General features: G+C 38.8%; 1 protein-coding gene across 14 annotated transcripts in view; it reads right to left on the bottom strand.

Annotated features, from left to right (window-relative positions):
* Positions 1-25,071, bottom strand: part of ADAM22 (ADAM metallopeptidase domain 22) — a 224,978-nt gene that overhangs the window by 70,642 nt on the left and 129,265 nt on the right. For all 14 annotated transcript variants that reach the window (XM_043872822.1, XM_043872825.1, XM_043872824.1 and 11 more), the window contains exons 5-8: positions 15,676-15,758; positions 7,308-7,371; positions 5,211-5,280; positions 892-962 (exon numbers count right to left, since the gene is read on the bottom strand). In XM_043872822.1, coding sequence (XP_043728757.1) covers positions 892-962; positions 5,211-5,280; positions 7,308-7,371; positions 15,676-15,758 — 288 coding nt within the window. The remainder of the gene's footprint in view (positions 1-891; positions 963-5,210; positions 5,281-7,307; positions 7,372-15,675; positions 15,759-25,071) is intronic.

The raw sequence follows: 25,071 nt of genomic DNA, 5'->3' as shown, positions 1-25,071 counted from the left end.
ATGGTGAGTACTCAAAATATTTAGCAATTATTATTCATGTTAGAAATCTGTCTGTAAACACATTTTACTTCATACTTATTAAACATATATTAAAAAGAAAATACCTGGTCCCTTCAACTGCTTTGTCTTACTAAACAAGTCTTATTTCTCTCATCCTGTTTTTACGTCATACACAAACCTACACCAACTACCACCACAACTGTGATGATATCTTAATTCTGATGACCAGAGTTTTTATTTTGTATAAACCATTTACCAGATCTATGATTCTGGGCAAGTCATTTGCACATTTCCGAGACATCTATTTTTTTTTCCTGTGAAAGGGTAATAATAGTACCCACTTCATGTGGCTTAAAGCATTGTACAGTAAACAATAAACTGCTATTATTATTATTTCTAAGTTCAATATACATTGAACATGCATAAAGCAGACATTCTGATTTTATATCCTAGACTCCAAAGTAGTTCAAGTGTGACAATAGCATTTTGCAGCTTTAAAACTTGATGGAGTCATTTTTAAGGGGGTATTCTTAAGGGGATAAACATAAGGACTTGTACCATCCAAGCAGACTTCATGATGTGGTTGGTACATACTCGGGGAAGGAAAGAGGCCTATGATAGAAACAACTTGAGATGCCGCAGCAGGGGACCCAGAACCCATCTGTACGATGAATGTCCATGTTATCGCCACTATCTTGAGTGTTTTTTGAGTCTATGAAATAATATGTCCCTAACTCCACTGCTTCTATGAATGTAGCACCCTTGCTGTTTACCACACTGTGGCAAATACCTGAACTAATTCCTACCTCTTACAGACTTAATGTAGATTAAATTGACTGGCAGTTGCCAAATGTTTTTAAAATATTGTGACATATACCTGTGAATACATACCTGCCGTTTACTCCTTTTTGGTCTTGGCTTCAAAATAAATTTTGGTGGAGTGATATTTACTTGTTGGAATTCTAAAAGGAAACAAAAATAAATTTAACTTAGTGCATTTTCCAGGTTTATTTCATGAAAGGCAATCAAACTTCTACCAGCCCTAATTGGTATAAATTATATAACTTTAATCAACAATGATTATTATAATTATAATCTATAAATTATATAATTATACACAATTATTATTAATTTTATAATATAAATATCACACTTAATGAAAATATAGAACATTAATTTAGGTAATTGCATTTATATTAATATAAATAAACATACCACAAAGGAATAAAATTCAAAAAAATCTCAAGCATTATTCCAGTTCTAATTTATCTCAAAATTTTTCTCATATTTCTCTTATAAATACCATCATATTTTTAATGGTAAATCATCTAAATAGCCACTTGACCTTCCCTTCCACCACTAATCTTCACTAAAGAATGACACACCAAAGGTTGGTGAAGATGTGGAACAATTAGAACTCTCATGTAATGCTGAGAGTATACAATGGTATCACCACTTCAGGAAAAGGTTCAGAGATTTTTCATTCAACAGTAGTTCTTAAATTGTGTTCCTTGGACTAGGGACATTAGCATTACCTGAGAACTTGGAAAAGTAAATTCTCACAACCCACCCAAGACATTCTTAATCAAAAGCTCTAGAAATTGTGCAGCCACTATGAAAAGCATTATGAATATTTCTCAACATATTTAAATAGAAATACCATATGATTGTAATAATCCTACTTCTAGGCATATAGCCTACGGAATTTAAATCAGGGTCTCAAAGAAGTGTCTGCACTCCCATGTTCATTGCAACATTACTGACAGCAGTCAAGATACAGAAGCAACCTAAATGTCCATCAGTGGATGAATGGATAAAGAGTATATGGTATATACACACAGTGGGATATTAATCAGTCTTATAAAAGAAAATCCTGCCATTTGCAACAACACAGGTGAACCTAGAGGACATTCTGTTAAGTGAAATAAGCCAGACAAAGAAGGACAAATACTACATTATACCATTTACATGACGAATCTAAAATAGTCAAACTCAGAGAAACAGTGATTAGAATGGTGGATGTCAGGGGCTGGGAGGAGGGAATATGAGGAGTTACTAGTCAAAGTGGACAAAGATTTAGTTACACAAGATGAATAAGTCTTAGAGAGCTACTGTACAGTTTAGTGCCTACAGTTAACGATACTGTATCGTATACCTAAAAATTTGCTAAGAGGTTAGATTTTATGTTAATAGTTTTTATCACCATCACCATAAATAGTATAGGAGGAAACTTTTGGAATGGATGAATATGTTTATGGCATAGGTTGTTGTGATTTCATGGATGTATATTTACCTCCAAACTCATCAAGTTCTATACATTAAATATACAGCCTTTTGTATTTCAACTATACCTCAATAAAGTGGCTGAAAAAAATAACCTGAAGATGAGCCCACCAATCTGTGTTTACCAAGCCCTCCAGGTGATTCTGGTACATGCCGAAGCTTGAGAACAATATTATATAGTTAAAGGTATACTACCTTGTGACCCAGTTATTAAACTCCCAGGTATTTGATAGAGAAATGTAAATGTGTGTCCCCAAAAAAGATTTTTGCAAGAATATTCATAGTTGTTATATTCATAATAGCCCCAAACTAGAAGCAATCCAAATGTCCATCGACAGAAGAGATGAAAAATTGTGCTATCTGCAAACAGTAAGAACATACTCAATAATTAAAATAGAGAACTATCTCTGCCTTTGACAACATGGACCTCAGGCATGTGCTAATAAGCAAAAGAAGCTGAATATGATGAATGAGTTCATTTGTATGAACAGGTGAAACTAATCTACAGTGAAAAAAGTCAGAAAAGGGACTGCAGAAGTGTGAGAAACTGACAGAAAAGGGACACAAAGGAAATTACTGGGGTAATGGAAATACTCTACTTTTCATCAGGGGAGGACAAGAGTGTCAGAACTCGGCAAATAGTACACAAAACTGGTGTATTTCATCATAGTAATTTTCTATTGCAGTATAACTAACACACAATATCATACTATTTTCAGGTGTACAAAATAGTGATTAAATATTTATATACATTTCAAAATGGTTACCACTGTAAGCCCAGTTATCATCTGTATCTGTACAAAGTTATCACAATATTATTGACTATGTTCCCTATGTTTTACATTACATTCCCATGATTTCTTTACTTTATAACTGGAAGTTTGTATCTATAAACCTCCTTTTCCTCTTTTGGCTGGCCCCCATATGCTCTGGACACCACCCCCTTGTTCTCTATGTTTATGAGTCTATTTCTGTTTTGTTTGCTTTTGTTGGTTGGTTGGTTGGTTTTTCATCATATTAATTTTTAAACAGTGAGTGCTAAGTGGTCATATTTAAACAAAAAAGCTTTTCTTAAAATGTGTTCCTAGGAAAAGAAAACTAGTCTTGAGAGATGTGTCATGTAAAATAAAACATTCCATAATCAAAGATTGGGGAACACCTGATCATATTCTACCTCTGGGAAATACATAATGCATAGCAAAATAGACATAACATAACCCACAACGCAGTGACACTTTATTAAACCTAAAATTTAAAAAAGCTTAGTTTTCAGCTTATATAACAAAAAATTGCAGCTTTGACATTTGTTTATTTTTTGTTTCCTTCCAATTTGTCATAGTAAGTCTAAACAGCTTGAGGCAAATAATACTCTTAAAATGAATACTGTCAACTTCTGATACTAAAAGATAACCAGGAACAAGCTGGGGTTTTTCAAAGAAAATGGTCAAAACTCATTTTTCATAGCATAAAAACTACTGAGTCAACTCCGAAGTTTCTGTTGTAAAGAAATTCTGAATGAAGTTTCTTAAAAACTATTCTAAGATTGTATCATGGCAAGCCTATAATAAAGTCCTTAGTGGGGAACCTTTCTTGATTACTTTAAATATTAAATAATGTTTATTGCTTTCAGTAATGCCTATTGGATTGCAACTTTGTTCTCAAGCAGCTAATCATGATTTATTTTCTTACCATAATAGGGATTGTAAAAAGTTTCATATGATAATGAAAGAACAGTATAAAGCATCTATGTGAAGTAAAAGTATCTATTGTGCATTTGCAGATTTTTCCAAATAGCAAATTCTATAAACTAGGAACTTTGATCCCTTTGGCAGCAGGAGAGAAGGGGTGAGTTCTGTTTCTCTTTAGGGTAACTGCAAAAGGTCCAGGAGTTACAAATTTATTTCAGAGGAAGGAACATTTGAAAACACTTATTTCATTTTCTAATGAGGAGACAATGCAGCCTTTAAGTCATTTTCCTAAGCAGGAGTTTAGACTTCGCTTTAGTAAGTTTTCCATTTGCCCTGGTGCCTGTCTCCCAAGGCACATTCTCGTAGTGCCATAATCCAGACACCCACTCAGCCTCTTACTAGCTGTGGAACTCTAGAAGAGACAAACTAGCTGAGCTTCTGTTTGTTCATCTATAAAATGGGAATAATAATATTGACCTCACGGAGTTGGTGCAAAGACTAAAAAATGTTTAAAAATTAGACTATACAATGGCCATAATCAGGGCTGGCTAAGTAGGGGAGGAAGCATCTCCACATCAGCTATACCCTATCTTTAGAAGGAGAACACGAAAATGAGTCCAGTGTGGACAGAGACAAATGTGCTCTGCATAATCATTGCTCCTCTAACAAGGTCAAAGCATGAATACCCTGCCCTTCTCACCAAAAGACATGGATGCAACTCTCAAATCAAACCTATAAATAGATGGACCCATAAACATACATTGGAAGGAAAAATCAATTTCACAAATAGCACATCATCATAATAAATATTAATCTACAATGGTTCTTTCTTAAAATGCTTTTCTTCAAAAAGAAATGAGGAAATAAATAATAAATGGGAAAATATTTACAAGTTCATCTCCATGTGTACAAACTGAGTATTTCATCAAGAGTGAATTTTATATATTCTACCTATGCAGACCAATTTTTGCTTTAACAAAGTAAAGGAATACTTTACTTTGAGCCTTATAATTTTAATAAGCTCTTCTTTGTTGAGTTCAAGCAATATCTTTCCAAACTCACCCACTATAAACATGAGGTCAGTTTGCATTTTTTTCTCCCTCTTGATGTCACTTGACTTTCTGAAACTGTTATGAGCAGTCGTAGGCTGATGATATTCCACATATAATTAGTTCTAAAGCATTAAAATGAATTATTAAATCTGTCTTTTTTTAAAAAATCACTATATGGAAATCATACCAGATGGAAGATCATCCAAGGGAAATTCAAACAGTCTGGATTTGTAAACCGAATGAAAATGGAAATCCTCCTGAAATAACACAAACGAGAGATGAGGCACATACAACCAGAAATCTCCAGGCTCAGGTGATTATAGCTGGGGGAGGTGAAACCTTAAAAGAACCATTGCTTGACTACACATTCTCTCAAGTTTGGGAAGGCGATGAGCCCTTGCACATCCCTCCCATTCACTCCTATATTATCCCAGCACCACAGTGATAGCTCATTAGAAGCAAAATGCCTTCACGGATGGAGAAGCCAAAGCCTGTGGTAATGGAAAAGAAATGAATGCACCTATTCGCCCAAGGAGAAGTAAGACATCTGGGGAAAGGGGTTAATGTTTTCTATGACTGGTTCCTTTCCATGAAGCCCTGCCTCCTGTTAGGGCCTGACATCTTTGCCAGGCAGACTGCAGAGCTAACAGTCTTCCTGTTGGGAAGCAGAGTAACTGGCACAATCAGAATGCCCACAGCAGGCCCTGCCTCAAAATTTAAGTGTCATACAAACATCTGTAAAAATCCAACAGACAAAAAACCATGTTTCATCTAAGAAAAATTAATGAGCATTCAAATAATTTCATCTGGCTTCCTTCAATTACTAAAAAACAAAGGTCATAAATAGTCAAGTTTCATGATACCACTTTTTTTAAAAATCACACTGTCAAGCAAAGGGACAGGACAGCTTTCAGTGGGTACTTGGAAAGTAACACAAAACAGGCAATTTCCCATACAAGAGTGTTTATGAGTGGCAGAACAATCAGCGTTTCTTGACGTTATTTGCCTCTCTGAGTGCTTGATTGGTGTTCCATGATATGTGGAAGAATATTTGTGCGTACAGAGCTAGGATGGAATGCATCATGTTTCTCTGCAGTCAGTAAGAGCAACCATTTTCTAATTTTGAGAAAGTGAATGCTTAAACTAAACTGAGGAAGAGAACTGAGAAAACCTGGATTTCTCTAAATTTCATCAGCATGGGGCCTTAAAGAAAATAGGCAATAGAGAAAACTCTGGAATCTAGAAAAGAAAAAGAGTGGGAAATCACATTATCTGCGAATTTGACCCATCATGAAATGTCTATGTCCCTCCCAAACTCATGTTTTAAGTCCTAAATTCCTAATTTGATTGTATTTGGAGATAGGGTCAGAAGGATGCGATAAAGGTTAACAGAGATCACAAGAGTGAGGTCCTAGTCTGATAAGGCTGCTGCGCTGATGAGAAGAGGAGGAGACACCAGACCTCACAGAACACCATCTGCACCCCAAGGAGACAGCCCTCAATGGACACTGACCCAACTGGCACCATGAAATTGGATTTTCAGTCCCCAGACTGTGAGAAAATAAATTCATGTTGTTTAAGCCCTCTAGACTGACAGACCACAGCACATCACGGTGGAGTTAGTAATGAAGGCTTCAGAATACCTCAGAAGGAACGTATTTCCAGCAGATGGGAAGAGTAAGGGGTAGATTTTTTTTTAAAAAAGAGCACTGTGGTTTTGTCTTGCTGCTGTCCAACTCTTTGCGACCCCATGGACTGCAGCATACCAGGCCTCCCTGTCCTTCACTGCCTTCAGTATTCATAATTTGAGCATACTCCAGGAGACAGTGAAGGACAGGGAAGCCTGGTGTGCTGCAGTTCATGGGGCCCCAAAGAGTCAGACCTGACTCAGCAACTGAACAGCAACAAAGCAAAACCACAGTGATCTTTAAAAAAAAATCTACCTCTTACTTTTCCCCTCTGCTGGAAATACTTTTCTTCTGAGGTGTTCTGAAGCCTTCATTACTATCTCCACCATAATGTGCTGTGGTCTGTCTTAGTCTGGGTGGCTTAAACAAGATAAATTTATTTTCTCACAGTCTGCGGTTTTCCCTTATTCACTATTTAAAATATATATATATATTATACACATTTTATATATATATTATATGTCTATGTTTATACATATATTCTTGACCCTGAAGTATGAAAAGAAAGCAAAATAGAAAAAAGAAAAGAAAAAGAGGGGGAAAGAAATCCCACAGCATTGTTTACATTTGCCATGGCAAAGAGAAGGAGCACTTACTTGGGAGGTGTCATTTCCTTCCGGCTCAATGAGATAGGTGTGGTTCCCATCATAGAACATCCCACTGCCAAGGATAAGAAAACAGTTAGGCCTGGCAATTGACTCTTGCCTCAGAACCAGATCACTTTAAAGTCAGCAGCAGCCAGAGGACCAGTTCATTTCTCAAACCCTACTTTTCAGTCCTACCTATCACATGCAGTGCCCACCACATACCACACACACATGCACCACACAGAACACACACACACACCACACATACATATACACCCCCACATCATACACTCACACCACCACATACCACACACACACACACCCCTATACCACACATCACACACTACATCTCCACATATATAAACACCACATACCACACTCACATATGCCACACAACACACATATCCCAATCCATATATCTTACACATACACATGCCATACATTACACACACACCCACACACACTGCTGAGAAGGAAAGGCCTCGCCCCTGACTCCCCATAAGCAGCAGGGTCCCCTCATCCTGACTCTTCCCCAGGCTCGGGACTGCTGCTGCTTCTGCTGCTGTTTAGTTGCTTCAGTGGGTCTGACTCTGGGGCTCAGGATGACCATCCTCCAACTGTGGCCCATTATTCCTTCCTCCAACATATAAGTCTAAAACTTTAACATGCAAAATATCACCTGGAAAGCATATAAAAATTCAAAACTCTCAGGATCCTCTGGGACTTTCAGGCTAGAACCCAGGAAACTGCATTTTAAACAAACCCCCAGTGGTTCTGAGGCAGTTGGCCAGGGGTTATACAGAGCCTGGCCTAAGCTGTATACTTGGAAGATGCTCTAGCAGGAAGAGCTGACATATCTTAACAACTCACCGTTAGCTAAATCCTTTACGTTCATTTCATATTTCCCACAAACTTATGCTGGAGGTACAATGACTACCCACATTTCACAAGTTACAGAAACTGAAGAGACAAGAAACCAAGAGACAAGTGGCTGAGAAGTAGCTGACCCAGGCAAGGCACAACTGGCCACACACCTTCTTTCATACAACAGGGTGGTAATGGTGAGGGTGGTGAGAACCAGTCAAATTCTGAATATTTTTCCAAAGTAGAATCAGTAGGACTAGTTAGTGGATTTAAAATGGAGTTTGCAAGGAAGAGAAGAGTCAGTGAAGACTCCAAGGTTTTGACATGAGCAACTGGAAAAATGGTGTTTCATAAGATCCGTTTAATAAGATGGAAAAGGCTGCAGGAAGAGCAAAATAGGATGGGCACAAGGAAGCAAGATGCAGGATGCAGGGTGCAAATCCAGAGTTCAATTTTGGACCTCCTTGGCTACAGATGACTAACAGCCAATTGAGAAATTCTCTGGGGGCATCCTAAGCTACATATGGTCTCAACTCCCGCTCAGAGAGATCCTGATAGCCCCTCCTTTTAGAGGAATGTGGTCTTTCTATTAACGTCAGTTTCCTCCTGATACTGAGGGAACTTGTCTTTACCACTCAGGCATCTGAGAAGAGTAAAGTTGTGATCTTCCGCAGTCATTTATCAGTGTTAGGTGGAAGTGACTGCATGAAGCCCAAGTTGCTAACCACAGAACAGTATGTGTCTTTCATTGATCACTTAATGAAATCTGCTGGTTTTCCTGAGCTATGATTATAACGGCTTCCAGCTCTGTCTCTATCCAAATCCTTTCATTCTGCAGTAACATCTTCCACATGTCCTCAACTTTCATATAGAACTTAGAACTGCCCTTCACACATCTGTAATGTTTTCGATCCAAAGTGCACTTTCTGAATTTGAGTGACACTGCATTTGAAATATAAAGATAAACAGATGCAATTTGTAGGATATTACTGACAATATATGCCTAAGGAATCAGTGGGGGGAAACTTTTCAAAACAGTAGACAAATACGGTAGTGAACATTCTGCTGTTAACTGGTCAGATACATCCAGAAAACTGTACAAAACAATCACCCTTTGCCAAAGTTCACACGACTACACTGATTAAATAGCAAGCAGATGGCTTCGTTTAAACAGTATCAGGGGCTGTTTCCTCTTGACTTAGTTTAGTATCCAATGCAAAAATCAGTCACTTTTTATTGAACTCAAACATCTTGATACACAGTATAAACAAAGCAGATTCTAACACCATACATATATAGAAGATTCTGGTTCCATAAATGAAAATATGCCATGTTTAATTAAAAACACGTTCAAATCTTTAACAATTAAAAAGCAGGTATGTTTCATTTGCTTTCTTTGAGGATTGAAACCTTTCTGGTAGATTTTTTATAAATTCCAGGAAGTATACTAAGTCCATCACACAGTTTATAACTTGCAAAAATCTATAGCTAGGACCAAGTCATTACTGGCCAGTTGAGAGAGGTAAAATTTTTAAAAGTTGCCATCAAAACAAGACTGTGAAAGGAAATAGTCATTCTTACAAACTGCCACAAGTGGGCAATAAATTTACAGTTGATTCCATTCCTTAATGTTCCCATAGTTACAGGATTTTGTCAAAACATCAAACATAGCAGGACCAAAATACTGACTATTAGGTCTTCAAATTTGAAAATAATATGTACCTGCAGGTTCTTTATGGAAAAGATATGAGTTTGATTATTTTACCCATTATTTCTTTAATGAAATTCTGTAAACCAAGAGAATGAAAACTCACAACATGCATTTGGCAATTTATAGAAGATGAGTCATGGATGAAATAATATCTCACATTGAATCACTACAAATGAGACAACATAAATTATTTACTATTTAGAAATAGCGCCCCTAAATATTTCTGTCAGCAATGTTTGTTCATAAGGTAAAATCAAGATGAGAAGTAATAAAGGAACAAACAGTGAATTTATTTAACATGCTTATAAAAGTCCACATACACCAAAATACACTTATGCACAAACTTGACAATGTTCCTACACACAGTGGGATTTCTGTTTGTTTTTATTTAGTCTTAAGTGAAAAATTTTCTAAAGGGAGAAGTAAATTTTACTTAGATAAAACACCTCAGTTAGTCACTAAAATGTCCTTCAAGTTCCCTTTCCATCTTCTTTCAAAGGACGGCATAGGATTAGTAGCTGTTGGTCTGAGGGTCTCGGGTCTATTAGGGTTTCTAGAAGGCGGTAATACAGTTTTCTCTGCTCTTATGATGCTCTTTCTCTGCTCTCCATGTTCCACTTGGAAAATGGTGGAGGGGGGTGGTACTGGAACATGTACTGGGCAAGATGCTTAAACTGTGACTTTGGACTGAGATGTTAAGAGGAAGAAAGAGGAAGGGAAAAGCCTACAATAGACACTTGCTGTCACAAGAGTCGGCAGACGCAGTGTACTATTTCTGGCTGACAGCTGTGCTCGCCTTGAGATCAGAGATAACAATATTATTGCTAGAGGATACATCAATGTTTGTTTCCAGATTAAGAAAGCCGAGGCTCTCACATGTTGGGTACGGGTTCCATGTTTGTAAAAATGTCTCCTTATTCAGAGGATTTATTTAAAACTAGTGAAATAGCCTTTTCGAACAAATAGTAAGCGAACTTACTGTCTTGCTCTCAGGCATGTGAGCCCCTTTCTCTGGTTATTTGTCTGATCCCTGTGTTATCTTCTTCTTGCCTCTCAAGTACCTAGTGCCAGAGCCTAAGCAGAAGCACAACTTAGGCAGACTGGCCAGATTCCCCAGCCATTCCCATTAGGTCTCTTTTCTCAATTTCTTGGAAGACGTGGCAGTTGAACCCCTCTCCTGCAAGATCCCTTGAAAGCCTGTGCCAGGGCCCATTCCATCTTCTTCAGGTAATGACTCTCTGGAACCCTTAAGGACGATCTCACTTTTCAGTGACCACTCTCAGCTTGCATTTTTCTCAGTTTTTTCTTTTTTTCTCTCATTGAAAACAAATGCACCTACCACATTCCATAGCACGAAGCTGGGCTAGGTTTAGCTTTCCCTTTAGACTGGGAGCTCTTGGGGACAGTGCTCACGTTCTGATCTCCTTAATATTCCAGGCAGCTGGCACACAGCAGATGCTCCATAACTGTTTGTTAGATGAAAACACCCATGTTTCTAACTTGGTAACAGACAGGAAGTCTTTTAAAGATTTCAAACAAGAATTTCACAAAACTGAAGTGTGATTGGTTCCTGCCCCAAAAAAAGTAGCAAAAAAGAGCTGAGATGATTTAGACTAACCAGAATGCTGAACTTAGATCATGAGCTCCTTATTGCAAAAGTCAGGCTTACAATGAAGGAAGTAGAGAAACCACTAGGCAACTCATGTATGACCTAAATCAAATCCTTTATGATTATACAACAGAAGTGACAAAGAGATCAAGGGATTATATCTGGGTGACAGAGTCCCTGAAGAACTATGGACGAAAGTTTGAAACATTGTACAGGAGGCAGAAACCAAAACCATTCCAAAGAAAAAGGAATGAAAGAAGGCAAAGTGGCTGTCTAAGAAGGCTTTAGAAATAGCTGAGAAAAGAAGTGAAAGACAAGGTAGAAAGGGAAAGACATACCCATCTGAGTGCAGAGTTTCAGAGAACAGCAAAGAGAGATAGGAAGGCCTTCTTAAATAAACAGTGCAAAGAAATAGAGGAAAACAATACAATGGGAAAGACTAGAGGTATCTTCAAGAAAATTGGAGATATGAAGGGAATATTTCATGCAAGGATGGGCATGATAAAAGGCAGAAACAGTAAGGACTTAACAGAAGTAAAAGATATTAAGAAGAGGTGGCAACAATATACAGAACTGTACAAAACAGGTCTCAATGAGCTGGATAACCATGATCGTGTGATCACTTACCTAGAGCCAGACATCCTGGAGTGTGAAGTCAAGTGGGCATTAGGAAGCATTACTACGAACAAAGTGAGTAGAGGGACAGAATTCCAGATGAGCTCTTTCAAATCCTAGAAGATGATGCTGTTAAAGTGCTAGACTCAATATGTCAGCAAATTTGGGAAAATCTGCACTGGCCACAGGACTGGAAAAGGTCAGTTTTCATTTCAATCCCCAAGAAGGACAATGCCAAGGAATGCTCAAACTACCATACAGTTGTGCTCATTTCACATGCTGCCAAGGTTATGCTCAAAATCCTTCAAGATAAACTTCAGATGTACAAGATGGGTTTCAAGGAAGCAGAGGAATCAGAGATCAAATTGTCAACATTGGCTGGATCACAGAAAAAGCAAGAGAATTCCAGAAAAAGCAAGAGAATTCCAGAAAAACATCTACTTCTGCTTCACTGACTACACTAAAGCCTTTGTGTGGATCACAACAATCTGGGGAAAATTTTTAAAGAGATGAGAGTACCAGACCGCCTTGCCTGTCTCCTGAGAAATCTGTATGTGGGTCGAGAAGCAACAGTTAGAACCTGACATGGAACAACAGACTGGTTCAAAACTGGGAAAGAAGTATGTCAAGGCTGTGAGCTTCCCAATTGACCCAGTGGGTAAAGAATCCGCTTGTAATGCAGGAGATAGAGGCAGACACGAGTTCATTCCTGGGTCTGGGAGATCCCCTGCAGGAGGGTGTGGCAATCCACTCCAGTATTCTTGCCTGGAGAATCCTATGGAGAGAGAAGCCTGGTGGGCTACAGTCCATAGGGTCGCAAAGAGCAAGACACGAGTACAGAAATGGAACACAAACACATGCACGCACACATGTTAAGGCTGTATACTGCCATTCTGCTTATTTAACTTACATGAGGGTTCAGTACAGTTCAGTCACTCAGTCATGTCCAACTCTTTGTGACCTCATGGACTGCAGCACCAGGCTTCCCTGTCCATCACCAACTCCTGGAGCTTGCTCAAACTCATGTCCATCGAGTCGGTGATGTCATCCAACCATTCTCATCCTCTGTCATCCCCTTCTTCTCCTGCCTTCAGTCTTTCCCAGCATCAGAGTCTTTTCCAATGAGTCAGCTCTTCATATCAGGTGGCCAAAGTATTGAAGTTTCAGCTTCAACATCAGTCCTTTCAATGAATATTCAGGACTGATTTCCTTTAGGATGGGATGGTTGGATCTCCTTGCAGTGCAAGGGACTCTCGAGAGTCTTCTCCAACACCACAGTTCAAAAGCATCAATTTTTTGGCACTCAGTTTTCTTTATAGTCCATCTCTCACATCCATACATGACTACTGGAAAAAGCATAGCTTTGACTAGATGAACCTTTGTCAGCAAAGTAATGTCTCTGCTTTTTAATGTCCTGTCTAGGTTTGTCATAGCTTTTCTTCCAAGGAGCAAGGGTCTTTTAATTTCATGGCTGCACTCACCATTTACAGTGACTTTGGAGCTCAAAAAAATAAAGTCTGTCACTGTTTCCATTGTTTCCCCATCTATTTGCCATGAAGAGATAGGACCGAATGCCATGATCTTTGTTTTTTGAATGTTGAGTTTTAAGCCAGCTTTTTCACTCTCCTCTTTCACTCTCATCAAAAGGCTCTCTAGTTCTTCCTCGCTTTCTGCCATAAGGGTGGTGTCATCTGCTTATCTGAGGTTATTGATATTTCTCCCGGCAATCTTGATTCCAGCTTGTGCTTTATCCAGTCCAGGATTTTGCATGATGTCCTCTGCATGTAAGTTAAATAAGCAGGGTGACAATATATAGCCTTGACATACTCCTTCCCCAATTTGGAACCAGTCTGTTGTTCCATGCCCAGTTCTAACTGTTGCTTCCTGACCTGCATACAGATTTCTCAGGATGCAGGTAAGGTGGTCCAGTATTCCCAGAGACCTGGGGGAATTTTCCAGTTTGTTGTGATCTATACAGTCAAAGGCTTTGGTGTAGTAGTCACTAAAGCAGAAGTATATGCAGAGTTCATCATGTGAAATGCCAGGCTGGGTGAATCATAAGCTGGAATCAAGATTTCCAGGAGAAATATCAACAACCTCAGATATGCAAGTGATACCACTCTAATGTTATCATTAAGAAAGTGAAGGGGACCTAAAGAGCCTCTTGATGAGAGTAAAAAAGGAGAGAGAAGTTGGCTTAAAACTCAATATTCAAAAAACAAAGATCATGGCATCTGGTCCCATCACTTCATGGCAAATAGAGGAGTAAAAAGTATAAACAGTGACAGATTTTATTTTCTTGGGCTTCAAAATTACTATGGACAATCACCGTGCTTGCTTCTTGGAAGGAAAGCTATGACAAACCTAGACAGAGGATTAAAAAGCAGAGTCATCATTTTGCCAACAAAAGTCTGTATAATCAAAGCTATGGTTTTTCCAGCAGGATGTATGGATATGAGATTTGGACCATGAAGAACTGAAGAGTTTATGCTTTCAATTTGTAGTGCTGGAGAAGACCCTTCAGAGTCCCTTGGACAGCAAGGAGATCAAACCAGTGAATCCTAAAAGAAATCTACCCTGAATACTCATTGGAAGGACTGATGCTGAAGCTGAAGCTCCAATACTTTGGCTGCCAAATGCAAAAAGTGGACTCACTGGAGAAGACTGTGATGCCGGGAAAGACTGAAGGCAAAAGGAGTAGGGAGAGGCTGAAGATGAGATGGTTAGATAGCATCACTGACTCAGTGGATGTGGATTGGAGCAAACTCAGGAGATAATGGAGGACAGAGGAGCCTGGTGTGATGTGGTCCATGGAATCGTAAAGAGTCAGACATGATTTAATGAAAGAACAACAACAAAATGCTGAGGGATGACAAAGTAGCTTTATAAGGGGTCACAAGACAAGAAAGAGATAGACAGGCACCTGGTATCACCATCATGGACAGGATGGAGGAAGCTGATGTATTCCCATGTTAAACACCAGCAAACACACTTTGATAGTGAAAGTTCTGAGAAAGGAAGCAAGACCCTGAGGAAGGATGAAGTCCATTCCATAGAAATTTCTGAGAACAAATGGACCCTCCCATGAGTTTGCTGTAGGTTAGGTGGGATTCTGGCTGAATAAAGGGCTAAAATACATGAGCTCCTATGGTCACCCTTTGTTTTTGTACAAGGAGTCAGGAGTTCCCTGTCTTGAAATTTCTATTAGTCCATACATATATAAAAATGAACATCAAGGAAGAGGAAGGACAGAATTGGTAACAAGGGGCTAAACACCCACGGAAACAGAAACCAAAGTTATGCAAACTACTCCTATTTCCATCTGGATGAAACTAGAAAAATGTTTCAAACATCACTAAGGAAGCATATTATAATCATTAGCGCCTCTGGCTTCTGCAACTCTAATTTAACAATCTGCTTGGTTTACAAACCACAGAGGAAAAAAAGCCCTGATCCATCACTGTTTTAAAACTATTAATAGCTCTTGACATAAAATAGAGATTTCAACCGCAGTGCATTAAAAATAAAGCAAATCACTGGGAAAAAATGGATGATGCAAAAACTTTGGGGACACTTACTGAAGTCCATGGCATGTTGACAATGCCACAAATGAGGCAGGATTTCCTCGGATGTGGCCCTGGTAGTAACAGTGTTCTCCCCCCTGAAAGCAGAAATAGAGAACATAAACCTTTGCCATCACAAAGAGAATCAGCCGCGTCATTTCACAGTCTTCTGCCCACACTGCACCCCTTCATGTACACAGCTCTGTACAAAGTTTCATTATCCAGATTAGTATTATCAGACCATTTATTTCTAACAGAATTATTCATAAGCACTCCCAGTGAGCTGACTCCAAATCAAAAGATAAGGAAATAAAAGTTGACTTAAGTTTCCTTTTATGTAGGTGATGATAGATGGAACAAAGAAACACATATTGAAATGCATATGTGACCCCCAGCACCAGGAAAAGTTCAGTGAGCTATTTCCCTAGTTGAGCTCCCCTGAGGAACTCAACCTTGCATGCACGCATGTTAAGTCACTTCAATCATGTCCTCCGAGTCTTTGCAACCTTATGGATTTGTAGCCCACCAGGCTCCTCTGTCCATGGGATTCTCCAGGCAAGAACACCAGAGTGGGTTGCCATGCCCTCCTCCATGGGATCTTCCAGACCCAGGGACTGAACCCATGTCTCTTATGTTTCTTGCATCGAGAGGCAGGTTCTTTACTGCTGGTGCCACCTGGAAAGCTCATTTAACATTGAGTAACAAAAAATGACTATTTTCTCAAAATTAAGCAAAATGAATACATATCATCTGAGTACTACTAAATTAAATTAATGGAGGAAAATGCCTTCTTTCACAGTGTTTATATCAAAACTTGACAACTTTATGATATTCTTTTCTCCAACCGAATGGCTTTACTGGTAGGCAGTCCAGAGCAGGGTCTAAAATTGAGAATTTTCTTCTACCAGCAAGTCACATTAACTAAATTTCACCAAGAGACTCATTTCTTTGGATTAAATATTCCTGGAAATGTTAGCAGGGTATAGCCTCTGACATCTCAAGGTGGCACCCTAGTCTTTAGATGCTGGCTACTCAAGAGTGTGGTCTAGAAAACAGCAGCAGCACTAGCATCAGCAGAAGCATGTTGGAAATGCAGAATCCCAGGCCCCATCCCAATGGGTCAGAATCGGCATTTTTAACAAAGTGCACAATAGTAAAGAATCCACCTGCCAATGCAGGAGATGCAAAAGACATGGCTTCAATCCCTGGATCAGGAAGATCCCCTGAAGAAGGAAATGGCAACCCACTCCAGTATTCTTGCCTGGAGAATCCCATGGACAGAGGAGCCTGGCAGGCTACAGTCCATGGAGTCACAAAAAGTCGGACACGACGAGTGACTGAGGACACAGTGGAGCATGAGGTGATTCATGCGCACAATAAAGTTTGAGAAGCATAGGTCTAAATGATCCTTCTCATTCCCCCACTAATTTCTCATTTCCTCAGAAGCTGAAAGCTTCTAGTTCAGCTGGCTCACTGAGATGTGAAATAGTGACATAAGGACTAAAGGAATGGGTGGTTTAAAGGGCAAATGTTATCTATTTCACAATCTGTCTTAAGGACTAACCCTACTTAAAATACACAATGCTTTACAAGTGCAGAGGTGAGAACAGGAAGACATAGTAATGGAACAAAGGTGAAGATATGATCTTCACTGGAATTCTGGGGAAGGTGGCCTGTTTCTCCTCATGAGATAATCCCAAGAATAGGGTGAAGTTCAGCTTTGCTGAGGGACAAAGAGCAGGCAGGAAGGCACACAGTGCGAGCCCTGATATCTCCAAATTCCCATGGAGTCACTGAGCACCATGAACTGAAGACTGGGGTTGGACTGGATGGAGGATAAAATAGGGAAGTACTTCAGGTGTAGTTCTGACAGCAGATGGAACCCAGGAGGCCATAGACTTATGGGCAGAAACAAAGTCAGGCCGTGACTTCCAGGAAAGGGTTGGTTTAGATGTTAACAGCTGGAGCTATCAACTCCTTCACTTACTAGTCATACAATCTCAAGCAAATCACAGAGCCTCCCTGTGTAATAATCACATAAGGTTGTTCACAGGAATAAAGAGCTAACATGCATTAAGGGCTTAGGATAATGCTTGGCACTTGGTACACACTCAATAAATGTTTTCCACTATTATAATTACTGTGTGTCACTTATTGTCCTACTCATTTTACACACACAATCTTCCTATCCTCACATCACTTCTACAAAGAAATATTGTCATCTCTATTTCACATAGGAAGTCACAGTCTCTGAGAGTCAAGGTTGTCTGCCTGGGAAGTTGCCAAGTTGGGGTGCAAACTTTGTGTGAGTGTGTGAATGCAACATCTATGTCCTTTCCCATATACTACTTATAAGTTGGACCTAGAACCTCTGAGCTATGCAGTGCAAATCTAAGCTTTTCCTAGGCTGATTTTGTTTTGTTTGTTTGCCTTGTGTGTCTTTTTTTTTTAATTTTTGGAGTAGCAGTGGGGGAGTAAATTTAACAGAATTTTAAATTCACTCTGTTGGGCTTTTGGTCTGGTGAACTATCCACAAGATTAGTGGAGGAGAAGCATTAGTGGAAGCATTTCATTATGCTTCAAATGACCTTGATTTCCTGGACACATCTGATTGGGCTAGAAATCGAAACTTTAGCATTTGATTGTATGTGTGTGCTCAGTCATGTCCTACTCTTTGCAACTCTTTGTAGCCTGCCAGGCTCCTCTGTCCATGGAATTTTCCAGCAAGAATACTGGAGTGGGTTGCCATTTCCTCCTCCAGGGGAATTTTCCTGACCCAGGGATTGAACCTGCATCTCCTGCATTGGCAGGGGATTCTTTACCACTGCATCACCTGGGAAGCCAAGCATTTGATTGGCCAGACACAAAGACCAACAGTCAATGGGGTGACCTGGAAAAAGAATTCTATCTAAAAGTATTTCTTTAAATTGGATACTGACTAAAAAAACCCATAAGATCTGTCACAGAAGTCTAACACTCACAGTGAGAAATAGCTAGAAAGACAGTAGAAACAAAGATAAATGGTAATCACAAAATTACGGTATCAGATGAGGGAATAATGGAAGTTGACAAGTCATAGTATGTGGGGAAAATATATCAGTGTTAAAAGCACATAAAACATGTTTTATAAATTACTAGTTTTTTTTTAAAATGCCAACTTTGGAAACATGTTATATTAAATCATAAAAAAGGACAAAGAATTTATGTTTTGATACAATCCTTCATTATATTGGAGCTAAACAGATGAGTAGATAATAGAAAAAAAATCTTTCACTAATTTTCTGGTTCTGAAAAATAGGAGTCAATCCAAAAACAGCATATGATCATGATCCATCTGCACAAAAACCTAGCAAATGAAGTGAAGAGCTCAATATGGTTGAATCATTATCAAATATTTCCATGACACTTCAAGAAAAGCATAAACACCAGGGGGGGCTCTCCTCCATTTAGACTATTATCATTCAAATCTTGAGGCTCTCAACCAGCATTATCTGTAATTTTCCAAATAACAGTGGAAATTAATTTTGTGTTACAATTTTTTTCAGGAATTATTTGCCATAAATCACTAATTATTTCAACTTAGAACTAAAATGATTTCTTTTTCCTTTGATATGCCTGGAAATATTTCTTAGTCCAGAACAGAGGCCTTAATATTTAAAGGCTCCTGTAATTTATATAAATCTATTGTTAAATTATTAACATAAATAAATAAATTTAATAGATTTTTGCTTTTAAATAAGTATTTTTATACATTGTTTTTAAAATAATAAATACTAATGGCAGAAATCCTAAGAATTCAGGAGTACATGACAAAGAGTAAAAATATCCCCTTCCTACACATTGTCCAGGCTGTAATTGTCACCTAAAAGGTAAACACTTTTACCTTTTTTGTGTACCACAGATTTTGTGTACCACATCAGGAATCATCTATGCATATTTAAGGAACTGTACATATACATAAATAAACATATATTCTTTCAGTGCACATATAGTTTACACTACCCACACTGTTCTGCCACTTGATTTTTTTTTCTTAAGGTAACCTTGACATCAACCTCATTCTTTCAATGATGGCAGAATATTCCATCACAGGCATGAACCATAATTCATTTAAACAAACCTGCACAATTGGATGGTTAGGCTACTGCAACAGACATCCTTTCATATATTTTTTGGTGCACTTCTGTCAGTATGTACGTAGGCTAGACTACCAGATGTGGCCTGGAAGGTCAAAGAATATGTGCATTTAAAATTTTAGTGGATATTTTAAAGGAGAAATATAATTGTATTCCTTTATACATACCTGTTTTAAAAGATGCTTTGCATTTTAAGATAATAAAATGCAGTTTATTAAAAATTATATATTTCAATAGAGACTAACACTTAAGCCAACTTACTCAAATCTTACCAATAATAAAGGGTCTCCATATCTTCATATGACTTTCTTGAGGAAATAGATGCTTTATGGAAGTAGGTCTTATATAAATAATAACCTAAGACAGATGTTGTAAGAAAAGAAAAAAGCCAGCACATCCCAATAGACTTCAGCCCTTTATTCAACTGCCAGTCATGATTTTATTCCCTACTATCTCTTTTGTTCCAGAAATCCATTGTCCTTGAAACTTTCCTCATACTACTTGATTTAATAACACAGTCATAACAGTACAGATGTTTATTTTTAGATAATTAGATAGTTGTAGGTAAAAAAATTATCTAACTCTATAAAAATGAGCTACATATTAATTCACATGTCATATTGGTTTTTATTTCCTTTGGGGAAAAAAAGCTTATTGCAAATTTAATTCTAGGGAAGTCAAAATAATCATTTATTTGAAAAATTCAAAGACAAACCACATTTTTATTAAGCAGACAGAAAGATCTCAAAAGAAAAGTAGAATTTACTATAAATAGGATGAGATGATAATGCAAAGAAAGTTACTCAGCCTGGGTTATAAAACTATGAAAACTCAGTAAGGAAAACCAATTCCAGTACAGCCATGAGGCCATGGTCATTTGCTCTCAATCCAGATCCTCATAGGAAATAACACCTTTATCAGCTCCAAGATGGACTAGGGTCACCTTTTCCAAAAAGTCTTCTCAGATTCCCTCCTCCTCCTAAAATGAAACTTTCTTGTGCTTCATCCAGCCTGGCATTTCACATTTCATATAAGTTAAATAAGCAGAGTGATAATATGCAGAAATGTACCTGATGTGCATGAAGCACAAGCTGGTATCAAGATTGCCGGGAGAAATATCAATAACCTCAGATACACAGATGATGTCATCCTTATGGCAGAAAGTGAAGAACTAAAGAGCCTCTTGATGAAAGGGAAAGAGGAGAGTGAAAATGCTGGCTTAAAACTCAATATTTAAAAAACAAAGATAATGATATCCATCCCATCATTTCATGGCAAATAGATGGGGAAACAATGAAACAGTGACAGACTTTATTTTTTTTTTTGGCTCCAACATCACTGCAGATGGTGACTGCAGTCATGAAATTAAAAGACCCTTGCTCCTTGGAAGAAAAGCTATGACCAACCTAGACAGCATATTAAAAAGCAGAGACATTACTTTGCTGACAAAGGTCCATCTAGTCAAAGCTATGGTTTTTCCAGTAGTCGTGCCTGAATGTGAGAGTTGGATCATAAAGAAAGCTGAGCGCCAAAGAATTGATGCTTTTGAACTGTAGTGTTGGAGAAGACTCTTGAGAGCCCCTTGGACTGCAAGGAGATCAAACCAACCACTGTTTCCCCATCTATTTGCCATGAATTGATGGGACTGGATGGCATGATCTTAGTTTTCTGAATGCTGAGTTTTAAGCCAACTTTTCCATTCTCCTCTTTCACTTTCATCAAAAGGCTCTTTAGTTTTTCTTCACTTTCTGCCATACGGGTGGTGTCATCTGTGTATCTGTTATTGATATTTCTCCCAGCAATCTTGATTCCAGCTTGTACTTTATCCAGCCCAGAGTTTCTCATGATGTACTCTGCATAGAAATTAAATAATCAGGGTGACAATATACAGCCTTGACATACTCCATTTCCTATTTGGAACCAGTCTGTTGTTCCATGCCCAGTTCTAACTGTTGCTTCCCGACCTGCATACAGATTTCTCAAGAGGCAAGTCAGGTGGTCCGGTATTCCCAGACCATCCCCAAGTAGAAGACAGCAGAAAGACTGAGATGTTTCAAATCATCATCTGAAGAATGAAAGTGTCAGCCATATCCTGGGCCTTCTGCTTGGTGATAAATGTACTACTTCATGACAACTGATGAATGTGAGAAAACGTAGATTGAACGTGAGCCTTCTCACCCATGTATGTCTGATGCAGAGTCAAGTCGCCTTATGTTGGTGGTTCTCAAAGAGTCGTGTCCAGCCCCAAAGCAACAGCTTGTTAGAAATGCAGATTGTCAAGCCTCTCCCCGGACATACTCAATTGGAGGCTCTAGAAGCTCTCAGGTGTCTTCCATGCACTCTAAAATTTGAAAACAACTGCTTTTCACTACATCTGCCTCTGCATTCTAAAACTCCTCATTTATTGAGCTCTCTGAAGTCTTACACTAGTTTCTGAGCAGATTCTATTATAACTGAAGCATTAAGAATGTAAACAGCCATAGTTCTTTTCTATTTCTTCTCTTATCCCCAAACAGCTGTTTTTTTCAGAAACAAAATGGAGGGGGGAAGGAGAAACAAGAATATGTGAGAATTTTACCATATACAGACAGGAAGAGCAAAGCTACATTTTGTAGGTGCTGCTAAGATGGTACCATACAGGATGCTTTGAGCAGGACTAAAAGGGACAGAGCAATCAACATCCCATTAGCCTGGAACTAAGGGGTCTGCCAGGATGCAGGTCATTCAGTGCAGTATCTGTGAAAGTCACAGGCAAATCAGTACGAGTTTAGTCACTCTAAAAGGGACAGGTCAGTGCAGACATCTCCAGACGGAAACACCAGCCTGTAACCCTTGTGATCCTGCGTCCCCCCTGAGTCACAGCTCTCTCTCCCCTTGATGGGCACCAGGTCCAGGACTAGCTTCTGCCCTGCAGATCAGACACCCTCCTGCATATGTGAAATCCTTGCTCACACTAGAAGTTCACCACTTTGGGCTCACATTAGTGTCACATTACTGGCACAAGGGAAGCTTTTTATAAAAGATCAAACCTCACTCCATGCCATTTATATCAGGACCTCTAGGGAAGAAACTTGAGCATTTTTTTTTTAAACTGCCCAGATGATTCCAACATGCTGCCTTAGGCTGAGAAGCTATGCTCTAGACTATTCCCCTTTGCAGGAACTGAAGACCTGCCCCTGATCTCGACTGCACCCTAAATTTCTCCCAGGCATGTGCACTGACTGGACTTTTGTTTGTGGCTACAAGGCTGGAACCTGTTTCCAGGTGCTTGTTTACAATCGCCTCTTTCCCAATTTCCTCCTGGTTGGCATTGACATGATGAATCTGCCCTCCCCTCAACTTTGCCTCTCCCTCTAAATAGTGAGAAATGACATTTTAAAGTCGGGAAAATTCCGAGTCTCCCTAGGGTCATTAGGATCAAGGAAATTCCTAGTAAAGCTAAATTTTACTTTGGAGAGGATCCAGCAACTTATCCTGATTAAAATGTATAACCTGGGATTATATAGACTCAGACTGGATTCATAAAAGGGACATAGGTTAAACATCTGTTCAGTTACAAAGTATAAGGATATCTGATTCCACAGGCTCCCTAAGGGAAACAGAGAGAAAAACAATCTCATCTCATTTTACAGTAAATTAAAATTAAATGACACTAACACACGGTTGATAACCCATGGATCTACACTACTGCATGCCAAAATCTTTACCGGTTCATGCCAAAGCAAGAAAAAAAGGGCAATTCAGTCAATTTTTCATAAAGTTAAAAGTAATTTTCATATGACTGTCCTTTGTTCTGAGATTTGTTCTTGTCTTCTCTTTGATTATAAAGACTATCCATTTTTAATTTTAATAGCCTTTTTATTTTGAAATAATTTTAGATTCACAAAAAAGTCCCAAAGATGGCACAGAAAGTTCTTGCATATCTATCACTCGATTTCTCCTATTGTTATCACCTTACATCACCTGAGAACATTTGTCAAAAACTAAAAGACTGACATGGTATGTTACTGATTATGAGGTTCTGAACATTTATATTTCACTAGTGTTTCTATTAATTTCCTCTTTCTGTTTCAAGATCCAGTCCAGATTACCATATTGCATTAGTTGTTATATACATTCTTTTTGAACCGGTAGCAATGGTAAATATGATTTAGGTATTCTGAAGGCACTGTTTCCATAGATGGCAAAATAAAAAGATTGGCAACGTTATACTAATCTAAAACTTGTTTTATTAGTATGTGTGTGTGTATTCAGTCATGTCTGACTCTTTTCAGCCCTATGGACTGTAGCTCACCAGGCTCCTCTGTCCATGGAGTTTTCCAGGCAAGAATACTGGAGTGGGTTGCCATTTCCTACTCCAGAGGATGTTCCCAACTCAGGGATTGAACATGTATCTCTTGCGTCTTCTGCTTTGGCAGGTGGGGTAGATTCTTTACCACTGAGCCACCTGGGAAACAGAAGTCCAGGATCAAGAATATGAATGAATACTTCCCAGACTCTACTCTATTCTCACTGTAGATTTCAAAATACTTTTTTTTTTTTAACTACCCTTATATGTTCTGTGCCGGGCTTAGTCGCTCAGTCGTGTCCGACTCTCGGCGACCTCATGGACTGTAGCCCGCCAGGCTCCTCTGTCCATGGGGATTCTCCAGGCAAGAATAAAGAAGTGGGTTGCCATGCCCTCCTCCAAGGGATCTTCCCAACCGAGGGACCAAACCCATGTCTCCTACATTGCAGGCAGATTGTTTACTGTCTGAGCCACCAGGAAAGCCCAGGAATACTTGAGTGGGTAGCCTGTCCCTTCTCCAGGGGAACACCCTTATACAAACAGGGTTAATTTAAATGACTAACTAAAACACAATTTTTAATATAACCCATGGAAATAATTTTTGAAAGGTTACTCAATAACACTTTGCTATAATATTAATAATAATCTAGGACTCCTCATTGCTCAAGATTGTACTGGACAATCTTTTCAAGGATGTTTGCATAGTGGAAAGCCTTTGAAGACAGAGAGATGTCTCCCTCTAGAGCAAAGAGCAAGCATGTTTACTTCCTATGATAAAAGATTCCGGTTTTTACATTCAGAATTCCTCTAGTAACACAGGTGTCACCTGCCCTTTTCCTCTGTCACCCTCTAGGGATCGAGGCTCAAGGTACAAGTATGAGAAAATGTTGATGTTCTGGCTACTTCTACTGCCATGAGTAACAAAGTTCTTTGTCTCTGACCCAGGATCTCTTGTCTTCTGCCAGCATAGATGAAACTGCAACAGCC

The sequence above is a fragment of the Cervus elaphus genome, chromosome 18, assembly GCF_910594005.1.
Source record: "Cervus elaphus chromosome 18, mCerEla1.1, whole genome shotgun sequence".
In the NCBI taxonomy this organism is placed as follows: Eukaryota; Metazoa; Chordata; class Mammalia; order Artiodactyla; family Cervidae; genus Cervus; species Cervus elaphus.
The sequence above is the reverse complement of the archived record's forward strand: the minus strand, read 5'-3'. Positions and strand labels throughout refer to the sequence as shown.